General features: G+C 47.6%; 1 protein-coding gene and 1 long non-coding RNA gene across 3 annotated transcripts; one reads left to right on the top strand and one right to left on the bottom strand.

Annotated features, from left to right (window-relative positions):
- Positions 1 to 1,159: 1,159 nt before the first annotated feature.
- On the bottom strand, positions 1,160 to 22,139 carry SLC40A1 (solute carrier family 40 member 1). Of its 2 annotated transcripts, XM_077885379.1 has the most exons (8): positions 21,833 to 22,139; positions 21,520 to 21,587; positions 16,343 to 16,502; positions 14,082 to 14,197; positions 12,891 to 13,017; positions 5,497 to 5,742; positions 4,076 to 4,732; positions 1,160 to 2,630 (listed from the first exon to the last, which is right to left on the bottom strand). In XM_077885379.1, exons 1-8 carry the CDS (start codon positions 21,873 to 21,875, stop codon positions 2,317 to 2,319), a joined length of 1,731 nt encoding a protein of 576 aa, XP_077741505.1. In that variant the 5' UTR covers positions 21,876 to 22,139; the 3' UTR covers positions 1,160 to 2,316. The 2 variants fall into 2 exon arrangements, with proteins under 2 accessions (XP_077741505.1, XP_077741506.1); XM_077885380.1 differs by lacking the exon at positions 21,833 to 22,139 and having other exon boundaries at positions 21,393 to 21,532.
- An 89-nt stretch (positions 22,140 to 22,228) lies between these two features.
- Positions 22,229 to 25,336, top strand: LOC144306098 (uncharacterized). The gene is made up of 2 exons (XR_013373128.1): positions 22,229 to 22,297; positions 24,133 to 25,336. It is a non-coding gene; the product is annotated as an uncharacterized LOC144306098 (long non-coding RNA).
- The last annotated feature ends 2,281 nt before the right edge of the window (positions 25,337 to 27,617 follow it).

Genomic DNA, 27,617 nt, shown 5'->3' with positions numbered 1-27,617 from the left:
GGAACAAAATAAGTGATTCTTCTGTGAAATGTAATTACAAGTTAAATGAAAGGCCACTTTCCTGTATCAGATCCACTTGGTTCATCGTTACCTACGTGACCCTGCAGGTGTTTGAGGTTGTACCCTGGTTTAGAAACAGGCCCGGACACAGGCCCAGGTCACCTCCCCACCCCACCGCCTACTCGGGTGCCTGACGGGGTAAACAGCAGGGCCCCAGGCCAGCAGCGATACTCCCCCCCCCGCCCCGCTCTGAATACTCTGCAAAGATAAGAGAGGCAGCTGTAAAAATTCCGCTCAGGTCTCCAACTCCAAGCTCCTTCCTCCTACACAGCCTCTCTCTCCCTCCCCAGACCCATAATTTGGCAAAATTTCCACATTAAGAACTTCGACCTTCCTTTGCTAACAGGATTCTATCCATTTTACAAGGTCACAGGCCTTGAGTTACAGCTGCAAACACTCAGGCCAGAAAGCCCAACCCCAGCTCGACCCCAGGGGAGGGAACAGAGGACCTCTTCCAGAAGAGCAGCCAAAGCTCACAGACTCCTCAACTGTCTGTGCAAAGGCCTCGAGCAGATCCAGAGCCTCGGGGTGATGACCCAAGTGCCCAACTTCCCAATTGGAGGGGGAAGAAAAGGGGCCTCTGATCAACGCTGAGTGAGTCAAAGCTGCATCCCGGACGCCTCAGCCCAGATCAAGTGTTCAGTAAACATCCGCTGAATTCAGGATGTGGCCCCGGAAGGCCGGGAGGCAGGGAGGCCGGGCGGCCTCTGCAAGTGGCTCTGCTGGGCCCGGCCCCTAGTACCAGCGCCGCCCCATCGGGGGTCCGCAGGGCCTTGAGGGACCGTGCTTGGTTGACCGGAGCAGGGGAGCTGGGGGGTGGGCGGGGCAGGTGCCAGGGCGGCCTCCCCACTTTGCAGAAGGAAAACCTGAACTCCGAGGGCTCATGACTTCCGCCAGGTCAGGGGAGAGCGCTTGGGCCTCATCGTGACCGTGCTTATGGGGGCCGCCGTAACCCGTACACATGCAGAGTGGAGCGACCCTAAATATTAGGGTATGAGGCCGCGGACCGGGCAGGGGGACAATGCCCTGTGTCCCAGGCAGATGTGCTGTAGCAAAAACAATGTCAAATAATTGAGGAACGCAACTCAGGAAAGAAGAATCAAGATTTTAAAAATGTTTTTATATAGAAATAGTTTACAAAGATTTTACAACAGGAATCAGTACATCATCCGACAGGGAAAAGGTTAGCCCTGGCGGCCGGAGGGGGCCTCCTGGAAAGTGCACGCGGGTGGCCCAGGGCCCGCAGGTCACGAGGGCTCGAGGACCCTAAAGCAGTTCTGTAAGCAGTCTTCTAGAACTCCATGAAACGTGTTTCTCTCCCTCCATTCTCCTCATAGGCATTCGAAAGGGACACATTTATGAACAGTCTCGGCTACAACTGGGTAAAAATGACTCCTTGGTACAAAACAGTGAAAGTAAAGACGCTCTGCCCAAGCATGTGTTAAAGTAAATCAAATGATTTTAAAACAAAAGCTTCCCAAGCGTGAGCCTGCTTTCTACATTTCATCTGCTGGTGGAAAGCTCCATCCGTCAGGTGGCGGGACGGCTGTCCTGAGCGACACGGTGCCAGCCCCGGGAGCGTGCCCTTGCGCGTGACCTGGCCAGGCCCTGAGCCCGGGTTAGGGCCCCATGACGGCCGGGTTAGGGCCCCACGGGCTAGGGCGCACGGCACAGCGGCCCCGCAGGGTAACAAGGGCCCAGGGGCGCAGCGAGGCCGTGGGCCGCACTCCCACATGCACGCGAACCGCCACAATCAGCAGGATCACGGAGAATAATACTGCTCATCAAACTCCCATCTTCACACTTGAAGCAGAACGTGTTTTCTATAATGTGACTAAGATGCTAAAAGAAAGTGCATTAGCTAGACGTGGATACAAATGAGTCGGGGGGGGGGACCTCTGAACTCTTGCACAGATAACAAATATCTGCCAAAGAACGACTTCAATCACATGACTAACCGCTCTTCCTGTAAAGTTTGGTCTGCTCACGAGAAATAGGAAAAATCAGTGTTACCATTTTATTCTCTACGCTTAAACTGAGTTTTTCTTTTCCTATTTTTTTCCATCCTTAAATGTAAGGAAAATTAACCAGCTCATTGCCTCTGACCTAAGCCTCTGAACTAGCTTTTAGCCCTCACAGTACGACCGGGGTCAAACCAGAGAGAAACACCTAGCCATTGGGGGGGATGCTGAAGTCCAAGCTAAGCACGTGTGCTCTACAGAACCTAGTAGCAAGGGCAGCAGCAGTTAACTCGTCTCACACGACAGACGTATTCGCTTGATTTTCGTTCGTGACTTCCTCATCGTCGGCACCACAGGCAAAAAGCTTGCTGCCCAGAGTTTTCTGGGCAAATCGAAAATACATGATGTGGCCCATTGCCACAAAGGAGACTGAAATCAACACAAGCAAGCCAAAAGCTTCGGGATTCGGAGCCAGGATGACCATGATGAAATGCAGAAGATCAAGGAGATAGTTCATGGAGTTCTGAACACCATTAATAATGCCTCGTTCAGATTCAATTACATTTTCTTGCAGCAACTGTGTCACAGTTAAATCAAAGGACCAAAGACCTATAATAAAAGGTATTTGTTACAAAGACTGAATTTTAATTTATAGCTTTTACATTTCAAATGATTTACAGTTTAAAAATGGTGACACGTGCAAAATACACATTGGCCCCTTTACCTTAAAGTCACCAAGTATATATATTCATCATACCCTTGCCTTTGAGAATTATTTTTCATTAAAAAATACTAGTGTTTTAAGGAAGTGTTGAATCACTAAATTCTATACCTGGAAGGAATATTACACTGTATGTTAACTGGAATTTAAATAAAAACTTGAAAAATAAAATAGAAAATACTAGGTTACTAGTGGCCTCAAGAAATGATTTTTATAGCCACCGTACAGTAATAAGTCTAACCTACAAACTTTTAAAAAAATTCTATTTATTTATGAGAGACACAGAGAGAGGCAGAGACACAGGCAGAGGGTAGAAGCAGGCCCCATGCAGGGAGCCCGACGTGGGACTCAATCCCGGGACCCCAGGATCACCCCTGGGCCGAAGGCGGCACTAAACCACTGAGCCCCCCAGGGATCCCCTACAAACTTCTTAATTCAATTTTTCTGTGACTATTTATACTACAAAAGCAAAACTCTGAAATCAGAGACAATAAATCTTACTATAAGTAAGAGTATTTTTAAGGCTCAAAGTGAACATACTAACATATCCTTATGGTTAAAGTTTAAGGAGACTTTAAACCATTATTACATTTACTTCCTGGGTTCTAAAGCCCCTACAATAAAGCTGTCTTCCTTGAATATTAATTGTCTTTGATAAATTAATGAATTGCATTCTATCGCAAGATAAATACGGTTTCATTTCAAGAACGAATTCAGGCAGAGATAATTCACCAGTACTCTATTAATAATTACTTAAATTTTGCCTTGTAAGAAGTCTTTACACAGTGTTTCCTTCCATTTGTTTGGAAGGAAATCCATTTGTTTGGCAGAGCATACTATAAATACACAAAAGCTAGACAAACTTTTGAAGGATTTTTTTTCCAGCTACCATATCTTTTTTTTTTTTTTGAGACCAAAAACATTATCTTTTTTACTTTGTCCTCTACAAATATCCTTTAAATTATAGTCCTTTTGGTAGAGATATAGCAATATAAAGATTCTAAATTACTAAATGGCATTATGATTATTAAAGCTCGTATCTTTTTGAAAATTAAGTTATATCGGGAGTAATACTTAAGATGTTCATCTATAAAAAAATTTCAAGCCCTAATCATGTTTTAAGACAGTATATGTACATATATACACACTGCATTTTAAACTATAAAATAAAATTTTCATAATTAAAGACGGGAACATACATAAGGATAAATAATGGATTTTGCTTAAATTCACACTCAGAGAATATTTCAGGTCATTTATTTATCGTTGAGTTTTCTGAACCTACATTGCAAAGAGACACTCTAGTTAATCAACACAGAGAAAAAAGACTTACCGATTCTAGCAGCAATGACGCCTGCGAACAGCAGACTGACAGAGATTATGGGCACAGATTTGGGAGTCGTCTCTGGGAAAATACCAGCAGGGTCAGACCCGTTGGACACGTGCATTTCAGTTGTAAAGATGATTTCAGGTACTTTTGTAGGTGTCATTGTGGACAGTGGCTCTGCTTGAATGAACCTAGAACGGATATCTTCAAAAGGAGAAACAGACAAGTCCAAGGGGCTTCCAGGCATGAACACGGAGATCACGCACAAGATCAAACAGGAAAGCTGTGCAAATCCTGAGATCAGACCAGTCCGAACCAGGCCGCATTTTCTCCGGAGCCAAGTAAAAGCCACGGTTCCCATTATTCCAGTTATGGCTGATGCTCCCATCAAAATACTGAGGATGGACCCACTCAGCCCCTGAGTGTAGGCGTACCCTGTGGTGATACAGTCAAAGCCCAGGACAGTCATATAGAGGAAAGCAAGACCCATGCCGGCCAGAAACACTGACTGGTTGTAATAGGAGACCCAGCCATCTCGGAAGGTGCGGAAGGGCTCGGCCATCTGGGAGGCGCAGCTTGGCTCTTGCTCATGTTCAAGCTCATGGACATTAGGGTCTTTCTCACCCATTAGATGAGTTCCCTCCAAGGGTTTTGGCTCAGTTTCTGTTAATAAAAGACATCATTATATGTATCAATATAGTATGTATTTGCTTTGACTAATCTAAGAATTTTAGCCATGGAACAATCTCCGAGTAGCATTTATATTAAATAAACAACATACTACCGATACCCGTCTCTCTCATGTGGTCTGTCTCCCTTTCCCCACCACCCCCGTTAGAAATTATACTCCCGCCTTAAAAAAAAAAAAAAAAAGAATTATACACCCACCAAAGTCAGTAACAGGAAAACCCGCCAAATAAAAATATAATAATTGGAAAAACACAGCATCTTCTTTTCTGGGGCCCTGTTAAGATTCCATTTACCCAGAAGCCCAACTTCCTCTCTTCTTGGGAAATGCCCACCTGCATGCCCGCACTCCCTTCTACTGTTCTACAAATAGCCATGTAACTCCTCTCTTCACAGACTCTTAGGAATTTTCTTATTCTCTCTTTTTCCCCATTGTTCTTTCCATTCCTATGGCTCAATTTTTCCCAGCCATCCCTCAATTAATTTCCCCTCCATGTCTACTACTCACATTAAGGAAAAGGACCAGCGGTTCCACTTCAACCCCCTGAGATTCAAACCAGAATTGTCCTCAGGCCATCCAACCCCAGGGTTGTGACTCATCTACCAAAGCGATATATCTAACCTCATGCATGCCTTCAGCAGTAATAAACCTGACATAAATTCGACATAGTTTTGGTCTTCACCAACGCCTAAGGTCTAAACATCAGAATAAAAGGAATTGATCATTGTGTTGAGATTACCTTTATGTAAATTCAGCTGTTTCAATTCAGCTTCCTCTACTTTAAGAGCAGCTTTCACAGCTAGAGCAGGTGTTTTCTGGTAAACCTTCCAGAGCAGAAAGTACTCCACACACATGGACACCAAATTCCACCCCGAAATGAAACCACAGCCAATGACTGCAGAGCCAAATGTCATAATCTGGCCAACAGCCATGGGGGCCAAGATGTTGGTTAACTGGTCAATTCTTCGTATTGTAGCATTCATATCTACAGAGGGAGGTAAAAGAGGTAGAAAAGTGTGCAAAACTATCAAAGAGAGACTGCCAACTTACATAATACAAACTCATAATCCAAGAGCTTAGATTCCTAAAATGCAAATTTCCATAAACATTCCATACCATTTTGTTTGGAAATAATTTATTGTTTGGAACAAGTCACATTAAATTTGCTTCAAAAATCATGATTCCCTTGAGGTTGCATAAATCAGTCTAACATCAGCTTTTTTTTTTTTTTTAGAAAACATCAGCTTTTTAAATGAAGTGACTCTACATTCATTTTTCAACATTTATTAAATGCCTATTATGAGTTAGGCACCGAATCTGTCACTATAAAGAAAATTAATATCCTGCCCTGTCCTCATGGAATTTACCTTCACATGGGGAAAAAAGAGTTAATCAACAAACATATATACAGATATATACACACACAGCATGTTGGATGTTAATTCAACATTAGGGTGAACAATAAAGCACAAAAGGGCATAGACAGTGCTCAGGGGAAAAGAGAAATGTCAATTTTAAATATGGCAGGGTCAGGAAAGGGCTCACTGAAGAAAAGAGCATCACAGCAGAGACATGAAGCAGTAGGAGGAAAAAGAACCTGTCATGTGGATATTGGTGAAATGAGGATTCCAGACCAAGGGGGGTGCAAAAGTCCTGGGGCAGGAGGAGCTCCCTAGAGTGTAAGAGAACAACACGGAGGCTGGCAGGGCTGAAGCAGAGTGAGGAAGAGATGAGATCAGAGAGGGAGGGCGGACTGGCCCAGTCACGCAGGGTCTCGTGAACATTCTATGGATGTCAACTTGGACAATGATGAGTCAGCAAGCCTTTGGAAGCTAATGAACAGCGAGGTGGCGCGGTCTGACACACTGTTAATGGTTCATTTTGGCTTCTGAGGTGTAGCATGAGGGTGAGGGATGTGCAGACGAGCAGAGGCAAGACGACAGGTAGAAAACGATGTGGCATGAACCAGGACAGTAATAATGGAGATGGAGAAATAGATGCTGGATACACTTCAAAGGTAAAATCAGGAAGTCGTGCAAAGTGATTAGATATTGGGTGTGAGAGAAAGGGAAAAATTAGGGAGGACTGTAAAGTTTGTTGCTTTTTTCCTGAGCAACAGAAGGATAGAGTCGCCACTTCCTGGGAAAGGAAAGACTTCAAAAGGATCTGGTCTGGGGCAAAAGAGTAAGTACTTAGTTTAGAGATGCTGATTTTCATAGGCCTACTGACCGTCAAGAGGCCACATCAACTGGGCAGTTAAATACGTCTGGACTTGAGGAAAAGAAGTAGGTGCCAGGTTTGGTAGTCATCAGCTGGTCGAGTTTAGTTTTTGGGTGTTTTTTTTTTTTTAAGATTTTATGTGTTTATTTATTTGAGAGAGAGAGCATGTGTGAGTGAGGGGAGGAGCAGAGGGAGAGGGACAAGCAGACTCCACGCTGAACACGGAGCCAGACTCAGGGCTTGATCTCATGACCCTGAGATCATGACCTGAACAGAAACCAGGAGTCAGATGCTTCACTGACTGAGCCACCCAGGCACCCCAGCTGGTTGAGTTTTAAAGCAGTGAAACTGGATGAGGTCAACCAAGGGACTGAGTGTAGAGCCAGAAGGGACAAGATCTGAGGATCCAGTTTTAGGCATGTCAATGCCTAGAGGTCAGGGAAAATGAGGAGGAGCTAGTAAAAGAGGAGAAAAACCAGGAGACTGTGGTATTCTAGAAGCCCTGGGGCAACTGATTCCAAGAGGAGGGGGTATTCAACTGGCAAGTGCCGCTTGGTCAAGTTGATAGGTCAAGGAAGATGAGCCCTGACAAGAAGCTCCAGATTGGTCACGTGGAAGGTTGGGGAACCTCAAAAAAGAGTAGTTCTGCTAGGGCAGTAGGGCAAATGCCTGACTGAGGTTGGTTTAAGAGGCTGGTGTCAGCTCCAGGAGATAGAGATGCCACTTATATGCTATTTTAAGTGAGTGGCATCCCCTGGATTCACAACGTGCACGTTGCCTCCTGGCGTCATAGAAAGTAAAGCCCTGACCGTGGAGGGGAGTTGAGAAGAGTGAGCCTAGACATTTTTTTTCTTAAGTTTTGCTGAAAAGGAGAACAGAGAAGCGGGGTCGGAGGTGTAGAGAGAGGTGAAAATGTTGAAGAGCAAAACTACTGCACTTCTACATGCAGCGGAGAATGACAAGAAGGGATGGAGCCTGAGCCTGGTGCACAAGCAGACGAGTTCCTGGAGAGGAGCCAGGGATGCGAGCAGGGCGCAGACCACCCAAACGGCTTCGGCTTCGGGCAGGTGTGACGGTGGGGGCACACGGGACTCCTCATTCCTCCTATTTTCTCAGTAAAACAAAAAGCAAGGTCATCACTGGAAGCGAGGCTGGGAGAGGAGATGTGGATGAACTGTGCAAGGAGAAAGGAGGTGAGACCTCGTCCTCCTGCAGACAGTAGGACGATCACCTGGCAGTATGAAGGGCCAACCTGAGCCCCACATCACCAACGCTAAGTGAGGGGAGTGAGCAAAAATGATTTCAGCGGGCTCTCACGAAAGAAAAGTGGCAGGAGGAACAGAGACCAAGTGCATGAGGCCAGATGCTGGTGGTGGTCCCGTGCGACCGGAAGGCCCAGCCTGGCACTGCAGCTGGGTGGGGGAGAGCAGAGGGGTGACAGGCAGGGACAAGGGAGCACCAGCAACGATCTGTGGGTGCCGGCCAGGTGGCAGGTGGCGGGGCTGATGGGGGCAGGAGGAGTGAGCTGGGAAGGCAGCGGGTGGCCTGGAGAGACGGGTGCCCACGGGAGCACACAACGGGGTCAGGGTGGAGGACAAGACCAAGGTGCCTTCTTGTTGCCCCTCGGAGTAGAGGGGAGGACTGAGCAGTCCCAGTCCCGCCGGCACCTGGGGGAGGTGGTACGGGACATATGGTCCCCCCACAGGCCACTGCCAGCTCCTCCTCTTGGTGCTCGCGGCCCCAGCAGCCTCCAGCCAGTTACAGTGGGTGGCACCAGTGGGACAGTGACACGCTGCACCCCTGCCAGGTGGCACCCACCCACCGCAAGCCACCAGGGCCTACTGCCCCCCGGCTTCCTGCCCCCCTGGCCTCCTGCCCCCAGCCTCCAGTCCCTGGCCTCCAGCCCCCCGGCCCCAGTCCCCGGCCCCAGCCCCCAGCCTCCAGTCCCCGGCTTCCAGTACCCCGGCCTCAGCCCCCCAGCCTCCAGTCCCTGGCCTCCAGCCCCCCGACCTCCTGCCCCCCCGGCCTCCAACCCCCCGGACACACACACACGTTGTGGCAGCTGCTAGGTCAGCACCGCCGAAAGGACTTGCTGTTCTGTCACTGCCCGGGTGCTGGGCGACCCGAAGCTCCGGGCTGGGAGGCGGCGACGCCCGGGTACAGGGGGGCAGCCTGGGCAGCTCGATGGTCGTGCGATGGCTTGTGACAAAGGCCGAGCCATCCTACCCCGAAGAGGGAGGCAAGCATGTCCTCTGCACACGCGAACACATCCTCATGACAAGCTTCTCATTGTTGCAATGCAAACACACGCGTGTGCTCACGGCTCTGGTGCAACTGTTCTCAGTACAGTCGCGGCGCAGGACTCACATTAAACAGCTACTTGCTACTATTTTATCTTTAAAAAAATCTTATCTGGCAGAGAGCGAGCGGGAGCAGGGGCAGGCAGGGGGGAAGCGGCCCCGCGCAGCAGGGCCCTGGCCTGGCTCCCTCCCAGGACCCAAGGCTGCTGCGCCCTGAGCCCGCTGGGCCCCGCCACCTGCGACTGCGGAGGGTCCCTCGACCTCATCAGCTGCTGACCCGCTGGGCAAGGGGTGCCGAGCGCATCCGTCTGCCTTAAATACGGGGTGATTTTTAGTGCAGAGAGTTCCAATGACAAACGCAGCTCGCATACGCGACCGCGCCAACTGGCAGATGTTAGGACGGAGGGCCCAGAACCTCAGAAGCCAGGACCAACCACGGCTGACCAAGAAACAGGGAGGGAAATAAAACAGAGTCACAAGTCTGGGAAAAGGAAGGAGCTTCAAACGGGTTTGACAGGCTACGGGTCATGGCCCAAGACAACGTCTCGATAGAACACTAAAGCAAGGACCCAGGCAAATCAGTTAACAGATTAATTAACAGTATTTATGTAGGAAAACAATTCCTTTTCTGGAACCATCCAAACTAGATGTTAACAGCTGATAGTCTGGCCTGATGCCACCGAAATTCTAAAATTTTTTCACATTCCAGGGAAACGGTCTCCTGCTCTTTTTTTTTTCTTTTTTTAAACCCTCGGTGATACAACTTCCAATTTTAAGACCTACTCTGAAATCAAGAAACACTGGGGCAAGAGAATGGGAGCGCCGCGTATCCAGCCCACAACCTCTCCTGCTTGTGCACACCGCCCTTGCCCACTGCGGACGGGAGCACACGAGGCCACACACACGCAGCAGCCCTGCCTCGTCCCCTGCATGGGTTCCTAAGAGTTTTCACTGGTGACTCAAAACTCAGCCTGCAAAACGCCCACGACATCCACGATCCTGGCTGCAGCAGGTGCCTCTGTGTCCAGAGACTCATGCCCACAGGTACTTGGGGTGGCAGGTGGAATCCCTGCACCCGTCCTTTCTTTCTCTATCTTTCCTCTCTCCGCCTCCCATCCATCCTTCAACTTTCTTTGCCTTACAGCAGAAGCAGCACCAAAAATCCATGGTTAGATCCTTGCTGACCTTCTGACGTAGAAAAGTTTCTATCCTACTTCGAAGCACAGCCCTTAATTAATTTTTTTTTTAACAGATGTGGATGTTTAACCTTGAGGAAAGATGACGCGGAGGTTTTCCTTCACTAGGCTGTTCGCTTGCACTGCTGGCTGGAAGCAAAAAGGCACCAAGGACTAACAGCTCATAACGGGCCAAAGTCTGACGGGCAGCTCACTTCCTTTCTCAAACTTGAGAAACTCAAGGTGGTTAGCAAATGGACTGGTTGGCCTAGTCTCTCCCACTCTGCAATTATTCCTGGTAATAAGGGGCAGCAGAGAAAGGCCCCATTTTTGTTTTTGTTCTGGGACATCAAAAGGCCCACGAAGTTACATGGAATCTTTGGTGTTTTTTGTTTTTTGTTTTTATGTAGATATTTAGAATAAATTAAGGATTCTGGGTAACTTTCACTTTCCTCAGGACTTCCCCCCCTCCAGACTTCAGAGTCAAAATGAGTTAAGAAATTCAGATTAATAAAAAAATAAAAATTAAAAATTAAAAAAAATTAAAAAAAGAAATTCAGATTAAGAGAAAAGAAAACCACTTTAAAAGCCAACTCCCACCCCCCAAATATATTCTAGCAGATATGTACGTGATCTACTTCCAAAACATATCTTTTAATACCCTTTGAATTTTAAACCATGGACATGTATTACATACTTAAAATAGTATGTTAAAGAGAGAAAGGAAATAACAGGGAAAAAACAAACAAAATAGGACAAAGCCTTATCTTACAGTTTACTGTGACAAACGGACATGAAATTATTTCCTATCAGTAAGTGATTACAGGAAGGGGAAAAAAATCAGTGAGAATCACTGCTTCACCTGCAAAAAGCATGTCCTGGAGCAGCCCTCACCCGTGCTAACTCCTCCTACTCAAACGCCTTCCTCCGAGTCACTGTGGTTTCGCCCAGATCGTGACTCTGCCGCAACAAGGTGGTGACTTAAGCAAATTTCTCTTTCTCCCTCTGCACCTTCCAAAGATTTCATTTCCTTTCTGTCACCACTTTCTTTCCTTTTTCAGCCACGTGGCCCCAAGTCGCTTGCTCTCCCAGCGCCTACTCCCACCCTCTGTCCTGGGATGAGCCGTTTAAATCGTCGGCAACGGCTTCCTCGTCGGGCAGGACGGCTGGGCAACAGGCCTGTGATAGCCCTTAGCTCAACGGGCCGCTTCGGCCGAGCTGATCAGGGGACAGTGTGCCCTCGTCCTTCAGCCTGTGTCCTTACCAGTCCCTGTGCGTCTGTGTCAGGGGGCAGAGGGAGGGTGGAGGGCAGGAGTTCTTCTGAGCCCGAGTGGTATCGATGCAGTAGGACATGTTGCCGTGTAAGCTTTCTTCTGTCTTTCTCTGGCCGCTTGTATATGTTTCCGCTGGGCAACTAGATTTTTTTTCTTTTTTCTTTTTTTGTATTATTTTTATTGGAGTTCAATTTGCCAACATATAGTATAACACCCAGTGCTCATCCCGTCAAGTGCCCCTCAGGGGCAACTAAGACTGTAAACTTCTTTTTTATTTATTCATGAGAGACGCACACAGAGAGAGAAGCAGAGACTCAGGCAGAGGGAGAAGCAGGCTCCACGCAGGGAGCCCGACGCAGGACTCGTTCCCGGGACCTGGGGTCATGCCCTGAGCCAAAGGCAGAAGCTAAACTGCTCAGCCACCCGGGCTGCCCAGATTGTAAGCTTCTTAAAAATCATATTCTGGCCTTAATTTCTTTCATATTTGTAACAGCAATTATGTTACATTGTATGTAATGTAATAAAAGTTCTAGATTGTAACTTTAAAGTTGCAGGAATTAACTACTAGAGTCTCTTTTAGGACTAATGCGCTTCCACTCGCTTGGGAGAAAAATAAAATTCATGGTATGACTCATATAATCCCATGCCAGATTTTCACTGTTCTAAGTCTTAAGTAAACATTTAGAGAATGTTAGCAGAATTTAAAAGAAAGAGCTCAAAAGAAATGTTTTTCCACTTGCCAGGTTTGTATAGAATAAAAGAGAAGTTTACTGTCCTATAAATAACTTTATAACAGTGAGATAAATCATCGCACTGAGACAATGTGATGATAAGACAAAGACGATGTTTTCAACCTATTGTTCTTCAACAGTCCCAGAACAGGTGCAGGACTGGCTCAGCTGGTTATGGGGCTGACTCTTGATTTTGGTTCAGGTCATGATCTCAGGGTCCTGGGACAGAGCCCCACGTCAGGCTCCACACTTGGAGTGGGGTCAGCTTGAGATTCCCTGTCCCGCTCCTTCTGCTCTTTCCCTCCTCCATCTAATTAATTAATTATTTATTTTTTAAAAAACACCCAGAAGAAAAAGCTCAAGCCTCATTTACTACCTCTGACTTAAAGTGAATCCTAATAACCCATTTAGTTAAAAGGCAACACCCGATTACCTGCTAATTTGCTCCTGTCTCCTCCAGCAACAACAACAATCCAGTCTCTCTGGATCGTGATGGCAGTGGCAGTACTGGCCAAATTTGCGACATCGGCAATAGTGATGATCAGGATATAACAGAAAGTCTGAGGGATTACAGGAAAAAAGTGGAGTTGAAGTGTCAGTTTCACCACACGTACCTACTTCACTGCACGTACAATGTACTTTAAAATGGTCTTTGATGGCATAATAATAAAATTTTTAACTTCATAAAGCCACAAGAAATAATTTTACTTTGTAGACATGAGACGTTAAGTACCAACGGTCAAGTTAAAGGACGTAATATTTTCCTAATCTGTATCATCTGTAATACACATCATACAAAAATTATAAAAGCCATACGCACTTTCATGTGACACAGTTATCATAGTAAGTGTTAACATGGGATGGGGGTAGTTTGTAATTTCTTCTCAAAATGGAAAAAATGCTGAAGGGGAAGTGAGAAGGTATTTAAGTCAGAGTTCTGATATTTCCTAGCAACATGGCAATAGGTAATAAACTAACATCACTTTGTCTTAGTTTTTTCATCAACAAAATAAAGGGAATACGCTAGAAGATTTTAATGTCCGATCTGCCCTTGAAGGTCTCAGTATCAGTCTAAATATATAAGGAGATTCAACAGCAACATTAAATCCATTATTTTCCACTCTGTCCTCAAAAATCTTTTTTTTTTTTTTATCAAGCTATCATGAGACCACGGTGTAAGAAGTTACTTAGTCCATGACCCCAAACAGAAATACCAATTATTATTGGAGGAACACAATCATGACACATTAATAAATACATGGATAACCTTTTTTTTTCATGGATAACATTTCTTATATAACGTGAACAAATTATAGGTTAATACTAATAAGCTGAAAACAACTGAATTGTTTAATAAACTCTTAGAAGTGCCATTAAAAACAAATAAGAAGAACCCAAAAGGACAAAGGTAAAGTTCAAACAATACTTAACGAGTGCCTACCATGGGTAAAAGAACTAAAAGAAAACATAATAACTGTAGGGGATATTAAAGTGGATACAGAGATCAATAGTGTCTTTACAAAAAATTATTCCCTAGTCTCAAAGGGTTTCCTTTTTTTTTTTTTTTTTTTACCACTACTGGGTGTCCTACTTTCTGCCATTAGGAATTCCACTGAGAACTTACAAGGACCCATCCATGGTACATGGTCAGAAGCTCATTTTTATGTAAGAAAACCATCATCAGGATGATTCCACACAGGATGACCGAAACATTCTGTACCACCAGCGAAGTCTGAGCCACTGTACAGAGGGAGAAATAAAAGTAGTCACTAAATCAAAATACCTCAATGGGCCCATCTTTGTCCACACATTCCTGTTCTACTACTACATTAATGTCTATGCAAATTATTACAAGGGAAAAAAAAAACATTCCTGAAGTGAATCCTAAATGAACTATTTCTAGTAGGACCCACCATATCGAACCAGACCAATAAAATTTGCAAGAAGGATGAAGTAGTTGAAGCCATTCATAATGATCACATTTTGATTTAGTTGATTCTCTTCCAAGTTTGCTGTCATAAACAACTACATTACATAGACAAGATCCGTCTCTTAGCTCTTTATTGCTTAAGTTAAAATAAGAATATGTAGGAAGTTATCGATTGGGTTAAGGAAGAGGTCGTGGGCTCCATAACCTCCTCTAGGGTGGGCTGAATCAGACAAGATCAGATGGTGTACAGAAGTAGGGATGACACACAAAGATTCACCAAGAATAAAGAGCAGCAGTGCATCCCTCTGGGCATTCTAATGCGAAAGGCCATGTAGGAAATGCTAGGAAATTCCATGTAGACGAAGTACTGGAGTAAGGCTGGTCAGTAGACCACATAACACACCCCCGTCTTACTTGGAATCTCTTCTGTGCCATCACCAGGGGAGGTAATCTGGACAAGACACATAATGTCCCTTATGCCTGTGTCTATAAACTGAGGATGACAAGCCATTCCTGCCTTCTTTACTTTATAAGGTCATTATGGTGCTCAAATAAAATACTCATGAAAGTACTTCGGAGAATACAGAGAGTCGTGTACGTAACGTATAATTAGGGCTCTTGTCTTCAAGGGCAGCAAAGCTCGTGCTGGGTTGGAAGATCATAGAAGAGCCTGAAACAACCTGCTTTCTGAAATTAGTGTGGAATAAAATCCCAACATAGAACTCATTCTTTCATTGCACAAGATTTAAATATCAACTGCACGAGGTTTTTGGCTTTCAGGAGTCCATGGACCAGAGGAAGGAAAGATATGCGAACAGGTCATTGTAAGAGGGTCAGTGCGGTGGCAGAGGTACTGACAAAGCCTCCTGGGGGCACAGAGGAAGAAATGATGAACTCGGCCTAGAAACGGGAGAGGTTTTCATGGAAGGTGACATCTGAGTGGATTCTATGGGATGAACCGGAGACCACTATCCTACCACACACTTTCTCATCCAACTCAACATTCTTTCCCAACCTAGATTTCCAGTGTGCAACCACCATGAGTCACGAGGTCTCTGTGTATAATATTCCTCCTTTCCTATAAATAATGATGTAAACACTAGGAATGTTTTTCTCGTAGACTTCATCCTATACGTGTTTTGGTCTATCTATTGTCACGACAGACAAAGGCCATCTTGACCATTTCACTAATAGCATCGGGTCCTGGAATTTGATGATCCAAATTGCTCTCCATCCAGGGGCAGTTTTCTGCACTGTAGGAAACTGATACCTCAATCTTTCTCCAACATCTAAGACAGACGTGGCCAGGTCTTGGCATTACCAACTATAAAATTCAGGAAAATTCTGCCCTGATTTTACTATTTACATTGCCCTTACACTCTGCATAACTGAATTGTTCAATCACTCTCTCTCTTTCCTATACAAAACCGCACTAATGTGCTAGAATAAATGTCATTTCTTCCTTTTCCCTAAAAAATTTGTAATTCAGCTCTCCACGACCCAGACTCAGACACTCTCCCTTAAATATACAGTTTTTTATTTCCTCACACATGCGTCTATATGAAACACTGTAACTCAGAGGACAGATGTTAAAGCTGCCCCAGCAACATCATACCAACAGATTTCAGTGCAAATCACGGTTAGAAAAAACACCAGAGTTAGGCAAACTTTTAATGTTTAACATTCCTCCCAGAAAAGAACTATGGTGTTAATTATTAACATCTGGAATTCAAGAACTGCCAAAGAGCCAAAAAAAAAAAAAAAAATCTATAAGCTTAATATCTTGGCATTCCAATTTTGTGCAGAGGCCCCAGGACCCTCCAGGCAGAAGTGCTGCCATTGAGCATCCCGTCACTCAGGAGTGGCAGGCAGATGCAATGGGTCAGTCACACTGGTTTCTCTTTAGCTCAGGCATGGGTCCCACGAATACAGAGCCTTAGTTTACCGCTACTCACCTTTAAGTCTGGCGTTCTTATCCACCCAATCACCGATGATGGCTCCAAGGACAAGAACAGATCCTGCCACCACCAGCCCATAGACTGCAGTCAGGAGGAGGCTATTTCCATACAGCTCTACCAGGAACACGGACACAGCAAAGTGCCACATCCGATCTCCCTTGAAGAAGAAAAGAGAAAATGTTTTGATGAAATCATTTTTTACTTTCTAGTCAGTTCTACTCAGGAAGTTGCTTCCTTATCAAAAAGGTACTTTCCAGCTACGCCATGAGATTTTCAAAGTCAACAACTTCGCTATGAATTGAGCATGGGTCAGGTGTTAAAACCATCCATCATGGCCCAATGGAAAATGCTCTGGCCCATTTACTAAGTAAACCCAAAAACATGATATTAATGAAACACACGTACTGCTTATCACTCTAGAAAAAAAAAATGTAGTTTCCTCCACACCAAAGAAGGCTTTTGGAGACAAAATGTGTTCCCGTTCATGTCAGGTTTCTACCCGGGCCTGGAACTGACCCATCCTGACTTGAGAGGCATAAAGTAGTTTTGCTACTGAACCAGAATGAAACTACAGTATAGTCTATAAACACTCATATGCCTTGAATGTCAAGAAAAAGCCAGCTTTCCAATTTGTAAACTGAGAAGAATGAACTATATGATCTGTAGGGTTTCTTTGGCCTCTAACATTCTAAAATCCATGCCCTACACTTGACGGGATGAGCACTGGGTGTTATTCTATATGTTGGCAAATTGAACACCAATAAAAAATAAATTTATTTAAATAAATAAATAAATACATACATATAAAATCCATGCACTATTTCAAAGTCAAAAAAGAGCAGGGCTCAGAAAGATGAAATTAATATGGGCAAATTCATTTATATAAATGTCAGAAATAAACCCAGAAGCAGGTTTTCATTTGAACATTTTAATACAGATGGGTTTGGAAAGGGGAAAAAAATCTAATTATTTCTTCAGACTATATAGGAAATTTTGGAATTCATTACTGCAAAATGCAAAAAAAAACTTTTAATGAATCAGGTAAATTAACGTGTAAGAAATATTTAATGGGTCTTATTCTGAGATTTTTGGCTCCAACTTTGACTTCTGAGTTAACATAAAATAGGACAACAATGTTCTATTATAACCTACCCCTGGAAATCACTACAGGAAACAAAATTTCCAGGCTAAGTTACTTATGAATTTGACTCAATGTGGAAGTACTGAGTCTTGGTTCTTTCCAAAGTCTCTTAACAACTGTTTGATAAATTTAATGGATCAGGAGCAAAGTATTATCCTGGTCTATCAAATAATGTAAAAAAATCAATAAAACCAAGGCAATAATCCTATGCATTTAAAATTTAAAATTGATGCACATATACAATAGCAATCATCTACAATAATCTTCCTGTAGACCAGTATTTCTCTGTGGGAGTGCTTTTACCCTCCAGAGATCACTTGGCAATGTCTGAAACTGTTTTGGGTTGTCACAACTCTGGGAGCAGGGAGTGGGGGTACTACTGGCATCTACAACTGCATAGGGCAGTCCCCACAACAAATAATTATTCAGCCCAAGATGGCAACAGTACCAAGATAGAGAAACCTTGACATAGGAGATTAGGAACACAATTTAGAAATGCAATTCAAAATTAACGTAACATCAGGGCCTCGGTGGATTGGGTGCATATGATCAAATAAATGTTAAATCAAACACTGGAAGCCAGTGGAAGCACCATGTGTGAAAGACTGCTTCTAACTTGACGGTCTGGAATGTGGCTCTAGAACATTCTGCACTCTCAAACCTCAGCCAAGTGCATGACCCAGATTAGATACCATGAAACCAAAAAGGAGTAGATACGTAGTGAATCCCAACTGTAAATGAGAAAATATAAAATAAGTGGCAAAACCCTAGACTGATTTATCAGTCATGTCGTTCTGGTACGTTAGATTAGTTCCACGAACGTTCAAAACTTTGAGGATTAACCAGCACCGTACCCAAGTATTTCTGACACAGCTTGTGTTTGTTTTGATAAGAGAAAGCTTAAATCAAGCAGGAGTTGTTTAAGTTTCAAATACTACTGTACTAAATGATTAAAAGTGTATGACACACAATTGGTTTGCAACCAATAAAAAGACAACTTTATATTAAGGGGAAGATGTCAATAAGAATAACAAACTGTTTTCTTGATCTTTAACAAGAGAAGCAAATCCAGGCTGAATTAGAATACAATGGCATAAGGAGAGCAAGTGGCTCCCTTAGGAATAAAGAGTAAGTAAAGTACCTCCCCTACTTTAATCTCCATTCCTCTGAAGAGCTCCCAAGGAAAAGACAAAAAACACACACGTGCCCTAAACTACAAGTTGCCTCCACGAGCGAATTTCCTCTCTTAACGTAAAGAATAAAAAATATTACTTTCTACTGCTTCTTTCTTTGTTTTTTAACTATCTTATACCCACAAGATTTTTAGATTCTTCCACAGCAGGCCATCAAAACAAGTGCTACTAAATGAAAATGTTCTTTCTGGTTTATCTTTATATGACACAACACCTCCTTGATGGAGAGGCATCAAATTGCTCTAGTTACCTCAATTCCTAAAGGGTCTGGGCTCTAAGTGGCAACAGAGTCCATGCTCAAGAAGCCCAAGAATCAGGCAAAGTCCAAGTAAATGTTGACCAAGTGCAGTTTCGAGCCCACCCATTCCTTCCTTACATCCATTTCCTGCCCTCCTATGTGCGCTCCCTGTACTTTGATGATTTGTTTACATGCCCGTGTACCCCAGTGGACTGAGGGCTGGGGGCCAACTGAGTATCTGTGAATGAAGGATCCCAGTGCTTAGGCCCGCACTGCTTAGCGAGAGGCCCTATGTACCCAGCACTACTGCAGGCGTGACAAACCCAGCGGGACATAAAATCAAGGTCCATACTTTCATGTAGCTTGTACCCAGGGGGCCGAGACCAAGGGCAAGCCTAGAGCAGTGCAGGTGGCATAACTGCTACGAGGAAATATGACGTAGCGTGCACGGAAGGTGGCATTGAGCGTGACGTAGAGACCTCTCTGAGCAGAGGCCTGAAAGGAATAAGGGCTGGGGCCGTGCGGACATCCAGATTATGAACACACAGCCCGTAGGATAATGACGCAAGAAATAAACTACTGGCCACCCCTCTCCGTTGCCTTCTGCTGTTGGTTAGGTTTTTGCGACCAGATACATTTTTTTTTTTTAGATACATTTTTTTAAAGCCCAAGCTATGTTATAAGGCCCTTGACAACAAGACCCAGTTCTTGCAGTACTTTGTATCCTGACAGTACGGGGAGAGATGCACTGATCTACTGGCAGACAGACACAAAGGGCATTCAGCCCCACACACATAGAACCTTCTAGGCTAACACCTCTATTTTTAGGGTATAGGAAACCATGATTTGGTAGAGTTTGCGGGGGGAATGGATAAATAGGCAGGAGGTGTATCTGTGTATACACACACATAAGCACATAGATTTTGTTCGAACAAAATCAGTGTCGAACAGGAGACAAAACTTAAAAGGCAGAATGATCTAGTTAGTGAGCATTCCTCTTTTGCAACAAGAAGTTAAACTCCACTCAACCTTATACAGTTGTAGTTGTTGGGTTTTGTTTTGTTTTGTTTTGATCCAATGTTCCACAAGAAGTCCCTATGCTCAACTTACGGTAAGGTAGGGGTAAATGTCTGTCACTTTTCTTGTGGGACTTCTAATTACTCTGACAAAAAAATCCTCCTGGAACAACCAGAGTTCCACCCTTTTGGCAAATCTGACCTCCCAACCAAATACCGAAAGGGCATATAAACATTAAACAACATAATGAGTGTTTGGGAGTGAGGCACCTCATTCTCCTAGGAGAGAGGGCCAGGTCACAAGATGACAGCTTCAGATACTGTCTCCACCACTGGCTACTGGCTTTTAAAATACTTAATACTTACTAAATTAAATGGAGGGAAAAAGAAAACTATTGGTTTAGATATAATTAGGAGTAGTTTCACTAGACTTCTCCTTAGAATCATCAGCTATTGGAAACCAAACACACTCAATTTGTTTATGTGTATTTGCAGAGTCATCCTCGTCTCAGCCTCAGGGGAGATAGGAGCTGGCCCTTCTAAAAAGCCAAAGCCATCTTTGAACTGCTATTTCTTAAAGAGCTGATAACCTAGCTTAATAATTTCCCCAGGGCATGGGTACAGATTTCCTCATACAATAGTCTGCATTCACGCCTTAAGGATGATCCCATAGAAGTTCCCAATTTAGAAAGAAAATAACATTCACAAAATTCACCCTAAAAATTCTTCCTCCTTACATGTGATTTTTTTAAAAATTAAATATCATATATGAGGCACAAAAAGAATTTACCCAGATACTGCTTTTCAGCAATAAGAACAATTGTTTAAAGATTCTAATCTTTAATTAAGCACACACCCAGCATCCTTTTGGGATTATTCTTTTTTGGGGTGTTGATGGAGGAACCTAGGCCCATGAAACACTGGCCTTCTAGGACAACAGAGGAAGTCGGAGGGAGATTATGAATATCATGGCTAATTTTCAGTGGGTGATAGTTTTTAAGATAGCCTGAGATGCCCCACACAGATCTACCAATGGGTGACATTTTTAAAGCAGAGGATTTTTATCACTCAGATATTTGCTCTTAGGTCAATTATATTTAAGTTAATCTGAGTATGCTATTTTTAGCGCAAGTCAGTCACTCTACTATTCTACTCTATTTTCGTAGTGTAATATGCTGGAGCTTATCATTTTAACAAAAGAAGAAAGTGAGAAATAGCTTAAATGTAGAAGTAGAAGATACAGGAGACATTCGTCCATTCTTAGTAGCAAATTTTACCATTTACTAAGCCTTGAAATGCAAACTACAAATTTACAGGCATTGCAAATATCCCTGTTTGTTCATTTTATCTTTGGAGGGTTGTTCATCTATATACAAAGTATGATAATTCAGTAGCACTTACTAACCCCTACAGGAAAATATCTTTGGTGAAAATAATTTCTTCATTAGAACAGGTGTACCTGGATGGTTTCTTCCTTTCGCTGCCTGGCCAACCTGGAGGATGGCTTCATGAAACTGGTCCGAACGAAAGGAAACAAGAAGTTATGCAAAAGTCTGTTGTAAGAGTCACCGTGCACAGTCACTTACCCAAGTGGACAGGGAGTGGCCAAGGTAGAGGAGGAATTTGGCGGAGGTCAGGTAGTTTGCTAGGGACCCTGCGAGACAGCGAGAGGGGCGGTGAGTTGGGTGCGCGGGCTGCCACGCTCATTTTTCTTATCAAACACGGTTATTACGACTTCGTTTGTGGGACACACACGTGCATTTGTCGCAGGCGCGGGCTCTTCCCTTAGCACCGCCGGTCACTAGGTGGGGACCCCCAGAGGGCACGAGGGCGCCCCTTGCACCCTAACTCTTCACTCTGTCCCCCCGCCCACGCCCCCGCAGCCCCCGCCCCACTCACCGCAGCATCCTCCCTGGCGGGCCTGCTCCCCGGCCTTGGGCATGACCCCGGGCGACCCCGCAGCGCCGCGGCCGCTGGCTCCGGGCGAGCAGGGCGTGCAAGGCGTGCAAGGCAAGGCGTGCAAGGCGCGGGCCCCGCCGAGCACCGAGGACCGCGGGGCAGGGAGCGGGAGAACCGGGGCCCTCGGGGTCTCCTTTCCTAACTTAGCTAACACTGTAGCTGAAGTCGGAAAGGCAAAGCCTTATGGAGGCGCGGAGGCCGCGCTGCCGCCGCCCGCACCCGACCCCGCGCCGCCGCCGCCGGCCGCCCGCTGCGCCCCGCGCGCTTATACGGGCCGGGGCGGGGCTCCCCGCGGACGCCCGCCCGAGCCGCCCCGCCCCGCCCCGCCCCGGCCCGGCCCCGCCCCGGCCCCGCCCCCCGCCCACAGCCGCCAGTGAGGAGCCGGCCAGGCCCAGGGCCGCGAGGGTGTGGAGCGGGGGCCGCGGGGGAGGGAGGGAGGGAGGGAGGCGGGGGGGGGGGGGTGTGCCGCGGAGGGGAGGGAGCGGGGGGGAGGGAGGCGGGGAGGGGCACCGCGAGGGGAAACGGGGGCCGCGGAGGGTGTGGGGCGCGGGGGGGGGCGTGACAGGGCGGGGGGGGGCGGGGGCCAAGGAGGAGGAGGGAGGCGGAGGGGGCCGCGGGGGGGGAGCGGGGGGGGCGGGGGAGGCGTGAGAGGGCGGGGGGCCTGGGGCCATGTTGAGCCGCGGGGGGCTTTGGGCTGCGGGGGGGGGGGGTACGTTGGGCCGCAGGGGTGGGGCGGAGCGCGCAGGGCGGGGGCAGAGTAGGGCGGGGGGGGTCATCGGGCCGCGAGAGGGGCGGAAGCGGGGCCGCACGGGAGCGGGGAAGGGCGGGGGCGTGGAGCCGAGAGGGCTTTGGGCCGCAGAGGTCGCTGCGGGGAGGGGGGTGGCGTAGAGGGTGCCGCCAGGGCCGCGGGGTCCGCTGGGCTGCGGGGGGCTTTGGGCCACGGGGGCCGTGGGGGGCGCGGGGGCGCGGGAGCCGAGGACGTTGGGCCGCGGGAGTGGGGCGGAGTAGGGCGGGGGGCATGGGGCCGCGGGAGGGGGGGAAGCGGGGCCGCAGGGGAGCGGGGAAGGGCGGGGGCGTGGAGCCGAGAGGGCTTTGGGCCGCAGGGGGTCGCTGCGGGGGGGGGGGGGGGGGAGAGGGGGTGCCGCCGGGGCCGCGGGGTCCGCTGGGCTGAGGGGGCCGTGGGGGGCGCGGGGGCGCGGGAGCCGAGGACGTTGGGCCGCGGGGGTGGGGCGGAGTAGGGCGGGGGGCATGGGGCCGCGGGAGGGGGGGAAGCGGGGCCGCGGGGGGAGCGGGGGAGGGCGGGGGCGTGGGGCCGAGAGGGCTTTGGGCCGCAGGGGGTTGCTGCGGGGGGGGGGGGGGGGAGAGGGGGGCGTACGGGAGGCTGCCCGGGCCGCGGGGGGTGGGGCCGCGGGAGCAGTTCGGTGGGGGGAGCGCGGGGGGCCGCGGGGTCCGCTGGGCTGCATGGGGCGTTGGGCCGCGGGGGGCGTGGGGCCGCGGGGGGTCGCTGCGGGGTGGGGCGGGGGGTGGGGGCTGCCGGGGCCGCCTTGCACCGCCTTGCAGAGTCCTCGCCGGGCTGGGGGAGCGGAGCACGGCCTCCATAGCGCCCCCGGCGTCCGAGTGCGCTCTCCCGGCCTCCCCCTGCGGCCTCCCCCCGCGGCCCCCCCCGCGGGCCCCCAGGGTCGTCGCCCCCCTCCCCCAGCCCGGGGTTAGGGTCGGGCATCCCGCCCGCCGGGCACCTGGAGGCCGCCGCGCTCGCCCTCCCTCCAGCCCCGCTGCAGCCCCGCCCCCGCGGCCCTTCCCGCTTGTGCCCCGCCGGCTGGGACCCTCCTGGCGCAGGGACAGGGCCTCCGCGGTGGGTCGGGGGGGGGGGGGTGGGAGGCGAGGGCCAGCAGCGCCCGCCCCCGAGCCGCCTCCGTCGCCAGGGTCGGGGGGGGGGGGTGGTGGGGGGTGTATCTGGGCGCCGCATCGGGAGCCTCCCGGGGCCGCGGGCGGGGCGGGCGGCTTGCAGGGCGGAGATAGGGACCCGCCGCCCACCTGCTGCCCCGACGGCCTGGCCTTTCCAGCCTCCTGTGCCCTCTTCCCTCCCGCAGGGCTTTCAAGTCCGTGGTCTTCGCTCCCAGGGAAGTCCGGGGCAGGTGACCCGGGTCGCGGGGGCCCAGTCCTGGGGGGGGGGTTGGGGGGCACGTGTGCGGCTACGGGACCGCGGCCCTACGCTGAGCTGACCTTCGCGCGGCCTCCAGGGGCCTTAAAGCACATCCAGGTGCTGCAGAAACAACTGCTTCCAGTTGACCCGGCCTGAGAAGCACTGTGGCGGCGGCAGCTAAGTCTGTGCCTCGAGGTCACGGGGAGGCTGCGTTCTGCCGCCCCAGGGGGTCCCCAGGAGCCCAAACGGGGAGAAGAAAAAGACAAAGGAGAGGCCACAGCAAAGCGCGCAGGGGAGAGTCTGGAGAGCAACCTAGCGGATGCAGAACCCGAGCGGATGCAGAACCCGAAGCCACTGGGCGTCGGGGCCTTGGCCGGCGAGTCCCGAGTCCTTATCAACGGAAAGCGACAAGATCCCTTAGTTGAGGCTCATGAAATGAAAAGGAATTGAAAATGAAAATGCAATAAAAGTCCTCAAAATACGTGTGCAAGATGCAAGATGCCAGGAATCTCCTGGCCGTGGCATTCGGGGTTAGAGAGTACGGCGTAAATCACAAGACCCAACTGGCTGGTCTTCCTTCTGAGGACTTATTTGGCTGAAAATTAAAAATTCTTTAAAAAATATGCATTATTTCTAGAACTCCAAAAATGCAACTTCTCTATTAATATAATCATAACTAAGAAAGCCATGCAAATTTTAAAGCACTTTACCAAAAAAAATTAAAAAAAGAAACAGGATGCTGTAAGAACCATTTTCTAGTTTTTCTAGTTCGTGTTCAAAGTTCTTAAGTTTGTGAATAGGTTAGCTTTTTATAAATTCCAGCCAGAATACAATGTACAATCCATCTAAAATTGAGAAGTATTTACGGTTGGGGAAAAAGGGGGGTCTTATTATTTCTAAGCTGCTTTTTCACTTACCGCCGGCGTCCTGTGTGCTCCGCTGTGTCTGAGGTGCTCCCCAGGACACACAGAATAAAGAACGGTCAGCAGCGCGGGGCTCGGAGGAAACGGGGTTGTCAGCAGCTGCTACAGGAAGAGCTCGGCCCCAGGATGAGCTCCGGCCCAGGACTAGCTCGGGCCCAGGATGAGCTGGGGGCCCTGGGGCCTTGCAGCTTAATTTAGGGGCTACACACAAAGCCCCCGTGTGCTCAGACACCTTTTTTCAATGTGACAGATGTATTTCAAGAACTGTTTGATGTTTCCACGACCTGTAACTGACTGAACCCTTGAGAACTTTAAGTTCAGACACCTGCTTTAAATTACAGACATCTAACTGAAAAATAAATACCTCTCAGGTTTTCATTTGGTTCGCATATTTTAAACAGATTTGATCTTGCAAAGTTTCTCGTGAATATTGACTTTCATCCCCCTCACACACACACGCATACACTGTTATGTACAATGTCCAGTTGGAAAATTAAATGCAAATTCAGAAGATTCCCAAAAGAAATACATTCCTAAGGCAAATCCATAGGGATAGAGAGCATGTTAGTTGTCAGGGGCTGGGGCTGGGAGGAGGGACGAGTGGATAGCGACTTCTTAGTGTGTATGGGGTTTCCTTTCGGGGTGACGAAAGTGTTCTGGGACAAGAGAACGGTGCTGGTTGCACAACACTGTGAATGTTCTAAAAGTCACTGAAATGTGTACTTTAAAATGGTGAAATGTATGTTAGGTGAAGTTTATCTCAAAACAAAACTATTGCTATATGGGAACTTTGCCGTTTTTCAGGAATAGCGTTCATTGGTACCAATGTGGGCCAAATGTCGTCTGCGGAGATCTTGGATTTGGAAAGAGAACAGAGACCTCTTGCCCGTTATGCTCCCTGGAAGCTGGCACGTGGAACTGAGTTCACTCGTTGGTTTTCTCCACGCAAGGCCAGAAAACACATACAAATGTCATTTAATAAATGTTGCAGCCACCCAACTTTGGCCCCAGGGAGCCTCTCCAGCAACCCAACCCAAGCCTTGGGTCCCTAAAGTCAGAGGACACGGCCCCAGCGCCGCTGCCCTGGTTCCTGGGCCCTTTCTAGGTCTTGCTCCCTGTGGGCTGTATAACGGGGGCCTCCCTCACTCGTGGTCACTTCTGCTAGCAGCCGTGGCCTGCCCGCGAGGCCCGCCCGGGGGTCAGCGGAGGGCGTCTGGGTTATAGACCTCAGGGCTGCGTGCTCGGAGCTCACCCCTTAAGCCGGCCACGCGCTGGTGCGGGAGGCACCTGCTGGGCTCCGGGCCAAGCTGTCCAGCTCCTTGTGTCCCCCCCCCCAGCCCGGGGCCAGTTGACCCGCCCAGTGACCCCGCCGTCCAGCTCCCTCCCGACCCCAGCCTCTTGTGATGTGGTCATTGTGTCTGCTCTTCTGTTTGTTTCTAGAAATGCCCCATGCATACTGCTGCTTTGTCCCTCTTATCTCATTAAATGCCTAATTAACATATCAGCTCTGAGCGCAGCATAGTAGGTTGTAATTGTGTCTCACAGACGTAAAATCCTGATCAGATGATAGTCCTCCTCTGTGGTCTCTGAATTTGTGCTCACGCAGACCGAGAGTGGAATGAGGCAGATCCTGATCCAGTGAAGACCGTGTGTCTTGGACAAAGCCTTCCTCGCCGATGCAATTAGAAAATAGTGATTGGAGTGATTATTTCAACATTTAGGGATAGTTCAAAATCCAGTGAAGGCCCCTCCCGAGGCCGTCTGTCAGAAAGGTTTTGCTAAGCTGTTGTCTGCATCGAGCCACGTATAGAACAAAGGCACCGTATATTTGGAGCACAATCCAAGTGCCAGATGCCAAAGTGTTTAGCAGATGTTATCTCATTTCATCCTTGCAACACCTCTATGAAGTACTATTGTTATTATTCCTATTGTACGTATAAAAAGACTGAGACTCACTACTTGCTAACTGCAAATTCTCTTCAAAAACGTGGATCCTGAAAATGCTAAGTAAACAACTTTTTAAAAATCTGAGTTTCAATAATAGCTTGGAAAGAAATCTTAATAGATATTTCTCATACATATGGGTTTTGTTTCCTTTGAGAGGAATGGCGGATAATAGTGTTCTATACTTGATTTTGCATTTGACTGGATTCCATTATTATGCCTCTGGGGAATTTTGAGTTATTCATTAAGGCAACGGATAATTCTTGTTTATTTTCTGCCTATCTACTGGATCCAAATATTCATAACCTGAAAAATAGTATCACCAACTAAGGAACCTTGGTTTAGTAACTTTTTTGGTGCTTCTGTGCTTAAATTATTGTTTGAATTGAATGGCTGAGTCCATCTGTTACCTAAAATGTGACAATATTTGAAACTCTGCTTCCTGAAGAACACTCCATTTATGTGTGAGATTGATTTTCAATGCATATACAGTTGCCGAAAATATATAAAATATGATACTCGAATTGATTGGCAAAACTGTTTTCAAGGCGGCCCATCTCAAAGAATATACTTGAAATTTGAGGTTTCATCTGATTTTGGAAGTCCAGCTCAGGCTGGCGTCAGATTGTTTTCTTAGGTCTACCTCCCCCTCCCTCTGTACTGGCCGCGAGCGTGTCCTCATCCATCGCTGCCCCTTCCTCCTGATAGACAGCCC

This window comes from Canis aureus, chromosome 36 (assembly GCF_053574225.1).
Source record: "Canis aureus isolate CA01 chromosome 36, VMU_Caureus_v.1.0, whole genome shotgun sequence".
Taxonomy (NCBI): domain Eukaryota; kingdom Metazoa; phylum Chordata; class Mammalia; order Carnivora; family Canidae; genus Canis; species Canis aureus.
This window is presented reverse-complemented; position numbering and strand designations above follow the sequence as displayed.

What these genes read in the sequence shown, in the direction of transcription:
- SLC40A1 (XM_077885379.1), bottom strand. Translation starts at nt 21,875, where the DNA reads ATGCCCAAGGCCGGGGAGCAGGCCCGCCAGGGAGGATGCTGCG. An exon ending in TGTACCATGGATGGGTCCTT is followed by an intron (nt 13,018 to 14,081) that starts GTAAGTTCTCAG and finishes GTAATCCCTCAG; the next exon opens with ACTTTCTGTTATATCCTGAT. An exon ending in CGTCATTGCTGCTAGAATCG is followed by an intron (nt 2,631 to 4,075) that starts GTAAGTCTTTTT and finishes CTTTTATTATAG; the next exon opens with GTCTTTGGTCCTTTGATTTA.